Here is a 15,233-nt window from a genome sequence, read left to right as displayed (position 1 = left end):
GTAGGCAAAAAAAAAAAAAATTCAAATAAATTTGGGGTATTAACAGCACAAGATTATTCAGAGACATATCCAACCAATTTCTAAAATGTCTGAAACCATTACTATCAAACCTGGTTAAGCTATGTTGCTTCTTCTAAAGAAAAGGGAAAAAAAATCTCAACACTTGAAATCATTTTAAAACTTAATAAAATTATAGAACTTAAGATAATTCACTTTTAGTAAACATTTAATTATATGTGTACTATAATGAATAACTATAGCACTTTTTGTGTGGAATGATCTAACATCCCTTTATGTAAAAATATTAAATAAAAAAATTTAAAGTTCACATGCTATAAATCAACATAAATATTTCCTTTATTACTTTCTTAAATAGAGGCATGTGTATATCTTTCTCAAAATTAAATATTGAGAATGGTACCCAAGATTAAAACAACCTATGACTATACAAACTCCTTTATAGCACCAAGTTCTTATTTTATTTATATTTTTATAATTTACCTTTTTCCAAATACATCTTTACAGTCATAAAGTGAAACGATGCTGTGCTTGGTTTTTCCTATTATATTCTCATTAAAATATGAAAGCTGTATTTACTAACAATTGGTTTAACCACTTTGACTGGACTGACAAACTAGGTAATTTAGCCCAAATGGGCAAAACTCATTCTATGTATACATGCAATAAGAAAATTTTTCTTTATAAAAGAACCTAAGACCATTTAAATATTCCATATTTATATGCACTCATAGTTTTGATACTTTACACAGAAGACAATGGTAAATGTATAAACAAATAAGCTGAAGAATAATTTAGGTTGATTCATGGACTAGATTCATAACAATTTATTATAGTAACTTAGGGGATGTTTAAGGAACATTGTAAATTTTTTTTAGGTTAGTGCCCTAGACGGCATCTTCCTCAACACCCCAAACCGTTTAGGGCAGAACACTGTACTAACACATTACACATATATTCAGGTTTTATATCATTATTGGGGGAAAAGCTTTTATCTTTAATCTGAAATTACAATTCCCCATAAGATAATAGGAATAGATTTCCTAGGTCATATCAATGCTGTCTAGAACAATTGTACCCTGTTGGCAGAAGGTGATAATACAAGTTTCTGGGAAATATGTGTGAGTACTTCAGAAAGAATTCTCTAATCCAAAAACTTGTCCAGTTTTTAACAGCTTTGATTTCAGGGAAAATAGAGAGAAATACATTTTCTATTTGATGCCAAATCCAAATTTAAAGCCAGTCATGGTGGGGCAGAGGTACAGGACATATAACCGTCCTTAGCAAAATACATAAAACATATTGGAGGTACTACTTCAGGCACATGAAAGCTCAATGAGGCTACATATATGGACAGGGATAAGGTGACCTAGTAAAGAAAAACAAGTTACTACAAACTTTAAATGTTTAGGTGCCAAGTTTATGGTTTAAAATGGTTTCAAAAATTATTAAACTAACATGTACTATGTACTATGCTTTCTTAGAAATTGCAAATCTACACATTAGGGCCAGTGCCATTAATATTGGTAGGTTACTTCAGCAGCCCAGGGTGTATGGGAATGCAAAGTGATATGGCAAATCAATTCAACAACAAAGATCTCTGCCTCATTGCCCTGGATGAAGTTTCACTGTCACAAAACCAAAAGTATAATTTTCATGTTGATGGGAAGCCCACCTAAGTAGTAAAGTGAAGTGGGATAAAATGATTTTTTAACCAGATTGAAATAACAAGGACAACTAGTTAAGAATACAATTTTCTTAAACCAAAGGCACATTCTTTCATTTCAGAGGATGAAGTAATTAAGGATACTAATTCACTTTGGTTAAATACATTAATGTTAAAAAAAGATTTCAGGTGGTTAAGAAGCAAGCTTTACAGCATTTATACATTAGTGCAGATGTTAAAGAAAATAAAATAAAAGCTATGGCTCTGACCTTATTTAGAATTTTTTTTAAAAAACATGTTCAACATTTAAACAAATGAAAAAAACTGGATAAAACAATTTACCAGTAGTTTCTAAGTTCAAGTTTATAGAAAAGAAATGAGAAAATATATATATGACATATGTAATGTACATATCACATATATATATAGATATTTAAAAAAAAAAGAACAAAGCCAACACCATTTAAAAAAGAAAACAGAAGCAACCAAAATTAATGGAGCTGATACTCTGTATTGAACTGTGGTGGCAATAAGTTTTTAACGGGAATCAAAACAAAATGGTTACGTATCTGTCTACTTAGTAAATAGTTCCTCTTCCCATGATCTTAATGTCAGTATGCTCTTGTTATGAGTTATTTGTAAACCTTCACATGAAATTATGAGATTACACAAAGGAGAATAGAAACTATGACTTACTTAGGAATTTCATAAAGTAGTAACTATGAAAGGTATTAACTTGCTACTGTGAAAATAATGATCAACCATTTGATACTAGCCAGCTGTCTAGTGTTTATAGACATAAAACAGATTTTAAACTCTTGCTATATGTAGTCACATAGAGTCAAAATTGAGAGCTGCCCCAAAACGAAGCTTTATTTTGGCACCTGTGCTAAATGCTGCTACCTAAGCAAGGTCAAGGAAAAATAAGGAAAAGGACAGTCATGATTTAGTCACATTCATAACTTTTTCATAGAAAAATATAAATATATTCCCTGAATTATAGAACCAAAAAAAAAAAATCACTGGAACAGCCAATATTCACCACGAATTCCAGCTCAATTCCTCTAAAAAATGAACTGGTTTTCCCTCAAGGTCATAAGGTGCAATCACCTATATCAAAAACATTTTCAACATCTAAAACTATCATCATCCCCATAATTATATCTTACAGTTCTTCTACCCTGATTTCTTGTTCTTATTTTTGAACGTCGTGGAACTTTTTTAGTTTTTGCGTAGTCCAAATCCTCCCAGTCATTATCATCCAACCTTAACCTTGGTCGCTTGCTTTTTCTTGGTAATCTCATTGGTTTAGATACGTTACCTTTAAAAGTATTACCACCTCTTCTAACATTTGCTTTTCCATTCCTTTTTCTCTTTTTTGTTTTTATGCTATCACTATAGGCAGTATCTGAATCAGTTTCTGTTTCCAGATTGGAATCACATTTAGGATTAGTCTTTGAACTAGCTGCTATTTCGGAACCTTCCAAAATTTTCGATTCAGAACATTTTCTCTTCCTTCCCTTTTCAGACTCTGTTGTGTCTTGCTCCTTCTGAACCTCTGTCTTTCTGAAAGGAATCTTCTGATGAGTTTTCCTTCTGGTTCTTCTACCTGTCCATTTTCCTACCCCAGAACTCATTTCCTCTTCAACACTATTCTCTGAAGTAGACCTCTTCAGCAAAGTTGACCGGTAAGGAACTTTTCTCCTATTTCCATCTTCTGGATTATGGCTTTTTGAATCTTCATTTGAAGATTCAATCAGGGAATTTTTTGTTGTACGAGATGCAGCTTTAGTAGATTTGAGACAACTGGTATGCCATTTCTGATTACTTTCTGAGTCTAAGTCTCCATTTATAGACTCACTAACATTTTTCCTACTACTATCAGAACCAGTATCAAGTAGCTGATCTTCAGAGGTACTTTGTTCATTTAATACTGTTTCACTTTTTAAACTAGTATTTCCCTCAGAATCATACAATGCATTCTTAGGTTTAGTAGAGGCACAATTAAGGGTCCTTTTCCTGTACCCATTCCTTCTAGTGCACACATTTTCTGAATTAAAATCTTCTTCATCACTCATTAACCTTATTTTATTGGCAGCCATTGTAGCACATCTCCGTGGAATCCTTCGCAAACCAATTTTGCCTTTTAATGATTTAACTACTTCTGAATTGCTGTCTGAGTCACTGGAACATATCCTTTTCTTAGAAGCTTTTCCATTCTGTCCATTTTCTTGGGATACAGAATCTGGAGGGGAAAAAAGTCCTTTAATTTTTAACAACAATAAAGTAAATTCTTATTCCTATTAGTAGAAAGTCGAAAAGAATAAAATAAAATTCCTATCATACCATTACCCAAGGTTTTTTGTAATTTCAGCTCAAAAATTCTGCCAAACCAAAATCTTAAAAATTTATATAGTACCTTTCTACCTAATATGACATGATTTATTATTTTGTTAACTTTTAATGTGATCCATACTCATCAATGACTGGGTCAATTTACCAACCAACGGACCAAAAAGCTATATGCCAAACACTGTGGTAGGGGCTGGGGATACAAAGACAAAAACAAAACAGGCTTTGCCCTCAAGAAATGTTGTACTGGGGGAGCCAACATGGACAACTAAGTATTGACAAAGTGAAAACAGGATAAATGGAGTAGTTAAGTATTAGTATATGGAAAGTGGCACTTGAGCTAAACTTTAAAAGGGAATTAGGTATTTTAGGCAGTGCTTCTCAAAGTGTGATCTGTGGACTTTGGGAATCCCTAAGATCCATGGGAGATGGGGGTGGGGAGGGTGTTGATCTGCAAGGTCAAGTATATTTTCATAATAATACTAAGATATTATTTTTGCCTTTTAAAATATTCCTCCCATTTTCAACTATATATATGTGTGATGTTGAATTTTCTTCTATTTCAACCAAAATAATACAACACAATAGAGTGAATTCAGAGAGAGATATAAGAATCCAGCTTTCTATTAAGCCAGGCAGAGATTAGCAAAAACAGTGTTATACTCCTTTTTAAAAAAAGTTATTTTTCACAAGAATGTTATAAATATATATATGAGTAAGGGATTATATGCATATATATATATAAGTATATATATATATATGAGTAAGGGATTATTATTTTACATGAATATTTTAAAAACATCAATTTTAACTTATGGTAAATATTTTTATTTATTTATAATATTTATATTTAAATTTATAAAAATGTTCATTTTATATATTTATAAAAACAAGTTTTAACTGGACATGGTAAAAATCAATAGATATAACCCACATAAAAAGGGTACTCTTAGGGTCCTCAACAATTTTTAAGAGTGTAAATAAAGAGGTCCTGAGATCTAAAAGTTTGTAAACTGTTATCCTACGAGTTCTTAAACAGTCAGTGGTCCATAACTGGTGTGTGCGTGTGCGTGTGTGTAATATTTCAATATACTGTCCTTCTTTTTGCTATATTATGCATTTAAAAATACTATTCTGAAAAAAATTCCATTGCCTTTTACCAGACTGCCAAAGGTATCCAGGTATATACAAAAAGGCTAAGATTCTCTGAGGTGTTCTAGGAGGTGGGGAGTACAAGACAGTTCACTACAGGCATAATGGACAGTGTATATAAACATAAAGGCAGCTACGTGGTGCGATACAGTATGGGGTCTAGAGTCAGAGAGACTCATCTGACTCATCTTCCTGGGTTCGAATATGACCTCAAATGCATGCTAGCTGTGTGAACCTGGGTAAGTCATTTCACCTTGTTTGCCTTAGTTTCCTCATCTATAAACTGAGCTGGAGAAGGAAATGGCAAACTATTACAGTATCTTTGCTAAGACAACCCCAAATGGGGTCACGAAGAGTTGAACATGACTGAAAATGACTGAACAACAAGTACGTAAACACAGAACAGCAGAGATGAGGACAAAAGGTGGCTAGCTGGCTGGAACAGTGAATGTATGAATGCGAAATGAGAAGGGAAAGGTAGTCTGTAGCCAAGTTGTTTAAACACCCTAAAGAAGATTCCGTATTTAACTCTACAGGTATCAGGTGCCAAATCTTGTTGATTCATCTCCCCCACCTCTCTTTTTCTACTCTGCAGGAGTCACAGGACTTTATTTAACATGAAAGTGAAATAATCAGACTTGTCCTTAAACTGTGAGGAGAATGGACCAAAGAGAAAAGAGACTGAGAGCAGGAACAGCTGATGGAGAGTATGGATCAGAGAAAGGTCTGAGGAGAGATACGATAAAGGTCTTATGGAAGAGTCAAAGGAGTCAGGGATGAATTCAAGTTGGAAAACTGAGGTGATTGTATGGCAGTGCCCAAGATATAGAAAAAGAGTGGTGGTGGGAGAGAAATTGTAGGAGGGACAAAAATTTCTGCTTTAGGGTTGCTGAAGTTAAGATTCCTACAGGACATCCAATTTGAAATGTCCAGTACCAGTTGATGAGACCAGGCTGGAGAGAAATTAGAGCTAAGTGTCACCTACATAGATATAACTCAATCTGTGGAGAAGAGGTGATGAAGAAAGAGAAAGGGGGAAGGAAAAAGCACAGAGGAAGAGAGGAAGGGAAATAGGAGAGAAGAATGGGAAAGGGGGAAATCTTCTGGCATAGATGGGAAAGGGTGGGACAAACTGAGTACATCTTTTAATAAGAGACTGAACAAAATGGGGGATGATTTTTGAGATGTAATATAGGAGAGAAGTTGGAGGTTGTGCCACATGGTTTTCATTTTCTCAGTGAAATATGAGGCAAGATCAGGGGAAGGGAAGATGGGAGAGGTTTCAGTAGAGAATATTTGGAACAGCTACTGTATGGAGGGCTAGAGAGATTTGATTAGGGAGAAGTAAAAGAACTGCCTTGCTGCTGTAATCATTAAGATTAGACAACCAAAATTTGTAATTACCTCAGACAGTATGGATGCACAACAGAAACCGCAATTATACCAATTCACTCATCATATTCAAATCTTTCTTCAAAACAACCTTTCTACAAACAGCCCTATTTTCTGCTCTAAGCTACACAACTCTGGTTCATATAATAACACTCAGATTTTCCAGCTTCTCTAAATCCTCACTAGAAAGTACTGCACCAGAAACCTTTGCTGGCAAAAATAATTCTATGTTAAGTACAGAAGAGGAAACACTGGAGTTAGTGGTAGAATATCTTGAATACACAGGATGAAATAAGATTTGGATGTCTTTGTGTGTGTCAGTATTAAAAGGTATAAGACAACTTGGGAGCAGTGCCTAGGAGGGAAAAATTGGGTGAGAGAGTAGGTAAGTAGGCCAGGTGGCAAAGGGATACATTGAAACAATGGACTGTGAGTTGGGGAGAATCAGTGAAACCACAAGTTGTGTTAGTATTAAGTTACCTTTCATAATATCTGCTGTCCTTTTATTTGGTTTTTCATTGTCATCATAACTATGATCAGAATCCAAATCTGTTTCAGATTCATGTTTCAAATGATACTTGGAAACAGCAGGAGGCTCATCCTCCAAATCCTCTGAATTCAAAGTTGTTTTCACTATTTCACAATGTCTTCCAGCTTCTTTTTCACTCTTTTCAACTTCATCAGAGTCCTCTGAATCACTTAGGACTTTTGCTTTCCTAAACAGAGTAGCACCCTTCCAACAAGTTTTCTTGCATTTTCTACCACTCCATTCATTTGGATCAGAATCTGCACCCTTCTTAGAACTCTTTCTGGCCTTAGATTTCTCAGCAGAAGTTGATGGACAAGCTCTTTTACTGTCATTTTCTGAATCATAGCCTTCTGAATCTTCCTCAGTAGATTCTATTAAGGGAACTTTTGTTGTAAAACCTGCTCCAGTATGGGCTTTATAACCATTAGTATGCCAATTCTTTTGAGATACTATTAAATTACTTTCAGACTCAGAACTTCCATTTTCAGATTCACTGACACTTTTCCTAGCAGCACCAGAACAGACCCCTGATGCTGGCTGATCTTGTTTTTTTAGTTCTTTTTCACTTCCTGTCTTTAAACTCTGATCATCCTCAGAGTTATATAATAATTTTTTTTTAGCTGCAGCAGAGGCATTTCGGTGAGGCAGTTTCCTGCTGGTTTTGCTTGTAGAGCAAATACTTCCTGAGCTCAAATCTTCTTCCACATCACTCATTAACTTAATCCTATTAGCAGCCACAGCAGCACACTTTCGTGGGATTTTTCGCTTACTTCCAGCTTTGTCTTTGATTGTTTCACTAGTCAGTACTGAATTATCAGAATCACTCAAATAGACCCTTTTGCGTACAGTTTTTCTACCACAACCATTTTCATAAAAGACAGAACCTAAAAGAAAAGGTATGAAATGTAAAGTGAATAAATTTTACTTTCATTTAGAAATATAAAGTATAAATGCAAATTAATGGTTAGCTCACTAATCTAAGTCAATGAAAATTTTACTTGGCTATCAATGTTCTCCTAATATACACTTCTTTAAAATATTATTGGATTATCTCACCATTTTTTCTTTGAGAAGTTCTATTTCTAGTCACAATGAAGTTTCTGCTTCTTCTCCTGGAGATCCCATTACGTAATAAGGGCTCAGGAGATTCAGAATTCTCTCTACTTTCCTCTGAACTACTGGAAGCTGAAAAAGAAGAAATTGAAAGATCCTATATAAGCTTTGTAGTAGAGAATTAAGAAGTCTTTCTCAAAGATTCAAATCAACACAGCAGATCCTTTAAAATGACATCATAATAAGGTATACATACTTAAATACTTAAGTACTATTGGTAATGTGTGTCTCAAAGACATGAATCATAAGTTCCTAACAACAGAGGACTGCAAATTTAGAAGGCTCTATCAAGTAATTTTGCCTGTTGTGAAACACGTAAATGAGTATCCATTTTAATTTTGTCATAGAAATCACTTTAGAGCTCTAAGGACCACCTAATCAACCTCTTCATTTTACGAATGAAGTAGATGAGGAATTTGGGGACCAACCTATACTAGAGTGACTGGGGGGGGAGGGGATGGACCTTAGATGCTACATTCAAGAAATGAAAGAAAATTGCTTAAATACATTAGAAACAAAATGCAAGGTGAAAAGAGAAGAAAAATCCATTGGCTACCTCCAGAAAATGAAAATACCCAAAAATGTCACTGCCAAAACCCAAAGTTTCCAAATTAAAGTTAAAGACACAAGCAAACAAAAAGAAGAAGAAAAAAGTATCAAGGAACCACAGTGATAATCACATAAAATTACGTTACAAATAATATGAAGAAAAGGCTATCTTGGAATGCTATACTAAAAAGGCTTATAATAATACAATGCTGCAAAACTGATCGTAATGCTGCTATGTGATGGGAAGAAGGAGTACAGAAGCTTCAGAGACAGGAATAGAAATAATCTTTAATAGAATAGAGGACTTTCAAGCATTTCTGATAAAAACACTAGAGCTAACTAGAATCTTTGAAACACAAATACAGGTGACAAGAGAAACCCAGAAGTTTAAATCTATTTAAGACACAGAAGATGATCATTAAGTAACACTTATTCCTAACAGCAGAAACAGAAATAAGTATACTTTCAATGTCTAACTGTTACACTGTCAAAGAGGGTGTAAAGAAAGACATGCAAAGCCTTGGAATGGTTTTGTTCTGGCTTTATTGGCTTTGATAGAAGGTGGGAAAAGAAGGAAAAGGGAATGTACAAAGGAAAGGTGGTATAATGGGAAAAACATCTCATAATTACGATATGGAAAGGATACACATGGAGATCAGATTGGGAGGAGCAGACATCTGATGAATTTCATCCTCATCTGAATAGTCAAAGGAGGACTGAACACACACACCCATTGAGTTTGGTGTAGAAATACGTTAAAATAACTAAGGAAATAGTTGGGGACATGGAGAAGAAGTGAGTTTAAGAAGGCAGTTAAATTTAGAGAGGTAATAGTCACAAGCAAAATAAAATTCAACTATAACAAGCAGATGAAAAAGTAGGAATGGAATAAAAGAAAGAAGTGTATGGCCCAATTAACTTCTGGGTCATATGCCCCAAAAAACAAAGAATTGGGTATTTTCTTCAATTCTCACAACTCCTCAAACGACTCCAAAATAAGAATTATGCATGATATAATATAGTCTAAGACACCAAGATCCCAAACAAAGTAAAAAAATTCAGTGAACTAACAGCAAAGAAAGCTAATTCTTAACATCTACCATGCTCATTCAACACCACTCCCTCGTTACCTGCCACACTCAGCAGCAGCAGGGTTGTACAAGTTCCACTTGCACGCAACAGAACTCAACTCTACACCTACCTCCCTTCTTATCCCCTAGCAAGAGAGAACCAAACTCTAAATGGCAAAAATTTACCCAATCTTTTACAACATTAATGAGCATGACAGCACTGAGGAGAAATGTGTTACCACAAAGCTAGGCTAAAGAACAAAGGCATGGAGGGAAGCTGGGGTTAGTTCTGTTCCCTCAAAAATCACTTAGGCAAAGCTGATGCACCATGATTTGCAGGGGAAGTGACGAGAATGAAGATAAAAAAAAGCTTTGGAAATCTAGCCCTGAACAAAATTGTCAGTAAATGGGAGAGAGTCAGAAAGTAAGTAATATTAAAAATCTTGAGGATAAGAAGATAAACAGGCTAGTTATTAATAGCAGAAGGAGGAAATGACATTTAGATCAGAGAAAAGGATTTAGGCATCTAAAAGTATTACATGATAAAGATGAAGCAAAGGGATTCTGTGGATTCTCAAGAGAACATGGAACCACAGCAAAATGTTTACAGACTATACAGCAGAAATAATTGGAAGAGAAAAACTTAGATTCATAGGAGAAAATATTACCAAAGAATTAAAAAAGAAAACTGGGAGTGCAAATCTATGGAAATGAAAGAAAAGAAGCAAAAATACATGATCTACATACATATAAGCAGAACATAGCCATCTGCAAAGTGACCAGAAAAAAAGTCCTTCACAACAATAAAGGAAAGATAAATTGAATAATATAAGACTAGAGACATACATTGTGTTTACAGAAGAAGAGGAGGGAAAATCCTAAGCTGGGAATAAAAAAGATTAGAGAAAACTGGAGCAAAATATAAACCTTACTCTCACAACCTTAAATGTGAATGGATTAAAAAAATCCAAAATACAAAAGTGATGGACTGGATAAGAAAACAAAGTCTCGCAATCTGTTGCTTATAAGAAACATTAAAAAGACATTTAACAAAAGCAAAGAAATGTATAGAATAAAAAACCTATAGGACTGGATAAGAATTTACTATGCATCAATGAATCAAAAGATGCAGGAGTTACATGCAATTTTGCTGTAAGACAAACCAAAACATTCAAAATATAGAAAGTGATTAAAAAAAGGAATTATATTATACTGAAAGGAACCACAATCAATACTCAATTTATATGTTCAAAATGTCTTACTATTCTTAAAGGAAACAAAGATTAAGCTACAAGAAGACACAGAGAGTAACACAATAATGATAGGAATATTCAATATAGCTCTCTCAATTACGGTGAAGTCAAACAGAATGATAAATAAAAGGGAAAATTGAGACTTGAATAAAATATTAGAGAAACTGGAACTAAAAGACTAAATGTCACTGATAAAGAACATTTGTGTTTTTTGGGACTCGAATTTTTATAGTGACTGCATAGTAGGTTAGTGCAAATAAATGTCAAAAGAAGACAGAAATAGTAAATAGTAAACATATTTTTTACAGTTCACTGTTGTTTTTAAGCCATTTTTCAGTCATGTCCAACTGTGACACCATTTGGGATTTTCTTGGCAAAGGTATTAGAGTGGTTTGTCATTTCCTTCTCCAGCTCATTTTACAGATGAGGAAACTGAGGCACTTGCCTGGGCCTGCACCAGTAATAAGTGTCTGAGATCAGATTTGAACTCAGGAAGATAAGTCTTCCTGACTCCAGGCCTTGCACTGTAAAACCAAACTTCCCCCTTTACAGTTCATAATACAATAAAAATAATAATCAGTGTAGATACCACAAGTAAATAGACATAGAAGCAAATGGAGACTTAAAGAAATCACAGAAATAATTAGTAATTATGTGAAACAAAATAATAATGATGAAATAACACAAAAACTTCAGGGATAAAGAAAATGCAGTCCTTTAGGGGGAAAATCTTATGTCTATAAGCACAAATTAACAAAATAGAAACAGTACTAATGAACTGAATATGCATTTTTTTTTTAAAATTAGAAAACAAACAAACCTAAAATAAGCAGAAAAGAGGAGATATTATAAAAATAAGAGCAGAAATGTGGCCCGGGCAGATTGAATCACCAGCAGCAGTGCCAATCCCAAACTTCTCAGCACAGGACAGAAGGCAGAGCCAGGTGAGAAAGAAGTGGAAGGCCTGTGGCTGCAGCAGCTGTTCCTGGAGCTATCAGCCCACAAACTAAATGTCTGAAAGTCACCTATTTGAGCCAAGATCAGGCAGTAAACTCTCAGTGCTCTCATTCTCCCCTTGCTGACCTAGAAAAACCCAGAGAACATTGCCCCAGGAAAAATCCTGGAATAGTGGAGCCAGCAGAAGAGGTATAGCAATATTTTAGCTATGGAGGTTAGGGAGATCAACAGGAAAGGGCCCTCTTGCTGTGGCTGAAGGGGACCAGTGCAGGACCGGAGGTGTTCCAGCAAGCCCCACCTCAGCAGACCACCAGTTCCTGAGTCCTGGGGTGGGAAGAAGCCAGAAGGGGGTTCACCAGCCACTGAGCCTGTCCATGCTCTAGCGAAGCCCAAGGGGACGAAGAGACCTCCAGCAGCCAGACTACCCCTGCCCCTACACCTCACACTCAATGTAATCCCAGGGAAATTCAGAAAAACTTCACATGGCCTCAGCCTTGGTATACACAAGCCAGCTCAGCACTAGGTAAGCTGCAGTATTATATACTGGCTAAAAGAACCAGAGCCCACATCACACAAAGTCAGTAACCAGGCCCCTTATCTCCCAGCACAAGAAATGTGGGAAAGAGCCTCTATGCCACAGAAGCAGAGATCCACTTTAAAAGCCAGGAAAAAGGCAATCACTAAGAGCAAGAAGCAAATTAGAAAAGCAAAAACCACAGAATCTTATTGTGGAGGCAGTGAAGATCAAAATATGAATTCAGAAGTTGCCAATATTGATACCATATCCATATCTGAAACCTCAAAAGAGAATATGAACTGGTCTCAAGCCCAAAAAGCATTCTTGGAAGAGCTCAAGAAGGAATTTAAAAGCCAAATTAGAGAGGCAGAAGAAAAATTGACCAATGATTTTAAAAATACAATTGACAAAATGGAAAAAGAAGAGAACAGCTCCTTAAAAAGTAAAATTGGCCAAATGGATAAGGATGTACAAAACATAACTGGAGAAAATAGCTCCTTAAAAGGAAAAATTGGACAAGTGGAAAAGGCAAATAAAAGCTAACTGAAGAAAATTTTAATTAAAAATTAAAATTGGTAAAATTGTACCAAGGTCATTTATAGGAGAATGGATATGAAGAAAATGGATTTCTACAGGAAGATAAAGGGAAGAAGATGCAGAGATGCTATGCTGAAGACAGCCTGAACGAGCATTCAGACCAGAAAACTGCATCAGATGATGTAGTTCCCCAGATTGCTCTATGAGATGGAACTTCTAAAAGGACAAATCACTGATTTACCTTTTTCTTTTGAGTCTCTGTATCTGTACTTATGAAACGGGACAGTCCCCTTGTAATTTGTCAACATCTCAATCAACTTTGCTCCCTTCCCATATTCATGATGAGGGGAAGGATTCATATGGGAAAGAAAGTGAGGAGGTATTGATTTGTGACCTAGCATGATCAGGTAAAAGGGCAGAAAACTCATGCACAGGCTTACTGGGCTGATTGAGGGGAAGCCTATAAAAGAGGAGAACATCAAGTGAGATGTTCAGGAGGCTTCTTCAAGCCAATGGTGAGGCAGGAGATTTCACTTTGGAACAGTATAAAGGGGCTTGTGTTGGTCTGAACAAATTGTAGCACTCTCCTAGGAGCTACCCATTCATTCAAATGTAAAATTTAATAAAAGTTTTCTGATTTCACACACAAAAAAATTAGAATTGGGCAAGTAGAAGCTAATGACTATGAGGCATCAAGAATCAGCCAAAGTCTAAAAAATAAAAAAAAACAGAAGAAAAGGTAAAATATCTCATTGGAAACCAGAGGGCAAACAAGTCATCAAAAGAATCCACTGATCACCCCCTGAAAGAGATCTCAAATGAAAACGCCAGGGGATATTGTTGCCAAATTTCAGAATTATCAGGTCAAGGAGATAATAGTGCAAGCAGCCAGAAAGAAACAACTCAAATATCAGGATCATACAGGACCTCGCAGCTTCTGCATTAAGAGATCAAAGGGCTTGGAATATGATCTTCTCTAAGGCAAAGAAACGTGGACTACAACCAAGAATCAATTACCCAGCAAAACTGAGCATAATCTTTCAGGCAAGGAGATGGACATTCAATGAAATAAGACCTTCCTGATGAAAAGGCTGGAGCTCAATGGAAAAACTGATCTTCGAATACAAGACTCAAAAGAGGCACAGGAAGGTAAACAGGGAAAAAAGGAAAAGAAAAAACTTAAAAGAAAAACTATATGGGAGGCTGATACTTGTCAATTTTGAGAATTATATATTTATTATGACATTTAAAAGGGATATATATAGATAGAGGGTGTGGGCATAAATTAAGTGATATGACGATAAAAAAACCTAATTAAGGGATGCCAAGCAATTGTAATAAGAGAAGAGGAAAGAGGCAGAAAAGGGTAAATTACATTACGTGAAGAGACACAAAAACATATTAAAGCAGAGGGGAAGAAAGGAAGGAGATGAGCATTGTTTAAGCTCTACTCTCACTGGATTTGGTTCAAGGAGGGGATAACATAACTCAGTTAAGTATAGAAATCTAACTTGCCCTACAGGCAGTAGGAGGTGAAATGGGGAACGAAAAGGGAGGGGGTGATAAGGGAGGGAAGAAGTAGTAAGGGAAAAGAGAAAGAAAAGAGCGGGGAGGGGTGACAGAAAGGAGGAAGATTGAGGGAGGTGGTGGTCAAAAATAAAACTCTTTGAACTTTGTACACAGCAACAACCACAGTGTGCGAGGAATTTTCCTGGTAGACTTAGTACTTCATGGCAATGCAAGGACTTAAAAAATTCTCAATGGTCTCTTGAAGCAAAATGTCTTTTACATCCAGAGAAAGAACTATGGAATTCGATCACAGAATGAAGCAGACCATTTTCTTTTGTATTATATTTTGTTTTATGATTTCTCCCATTCATTTTAATTCTTTTATCCAACATGACTAAGGAGAAAATGTATTTAATAGGAATGTATGTGTAGAACCTATATAAAATTGTGTGCCATCTCAGGGAAGGAGTACGGAGGTAGGGGGAAGGAGGGGAAAAAATCTAAGATATATGGAAGTGATTGTAAAACAATGAAAACATAAAATAATTTTTAAAAAAGTAAAACTTTTTTGAGAAGGGAAAGGGAGAAATAAAAGCAAAAATGGGGCAGGGGGGAGAAA

The 15,233-nt window shown here is 35.4% G+C and overlaps 1 protein-coding gene across 2 annotated transcripts in view; it reads right to left on the bottom strand.

Annotated features, from left to right (window-relative positions):
* Positions 1 to 830: 830 nt before the first annotated feature.
* Positions 831 to 15,233, bottom strand: part of BRWD1 (bromodomain and WD repeat domain containing 1) — a 156,858-nt gene continuing 142,455 nt past the window's right edge. For both annotated transcript variants that reach the window (XM_072614790.1, XM_072614791.1), the window contains exons 39-41: positions 8,166 to 8,294; positions 7,061 to 7,993; positions 831 to 3,929 (exon numbers count right to left, since the gene is read on the bottom strand). In XM_072614790.1, coding sequence (XP_072470891.1) covers positions 2,812 to 3,929; positions 7,061 to 7,993; positions 8,166 to 8,294 — 2,180 coding nt within the window. In that variant the 3' untranslated portion in view covers positions 831 to 2,811. The remainder of the gene's footprint in view (positions 3,930 to 7,060; positions 7,994 to 8,165; positions 8,295 to 15,233) is intronic.

This window comes from Notamacropus eugenii, chromosome 5, assembly GCF_028372415.1.
Source record: "Notamacropus eugenii isolate mMacEug1 chromosome 5, mMacEug1.pri_v2, whole genome shotgun sequence".
Taxonomy (NCBI): Eukaryota; Metazoa; Chordata; class Mammalia; order Diprotodontia; family Macropodidae; genus Notamacropus; species Notamacropus eugenii.
The sequence above is the reverse complement of the archived record's forward strand: the minus strand, read 5'-3'. Positions and strand labels throughout refer to the sequence as shown.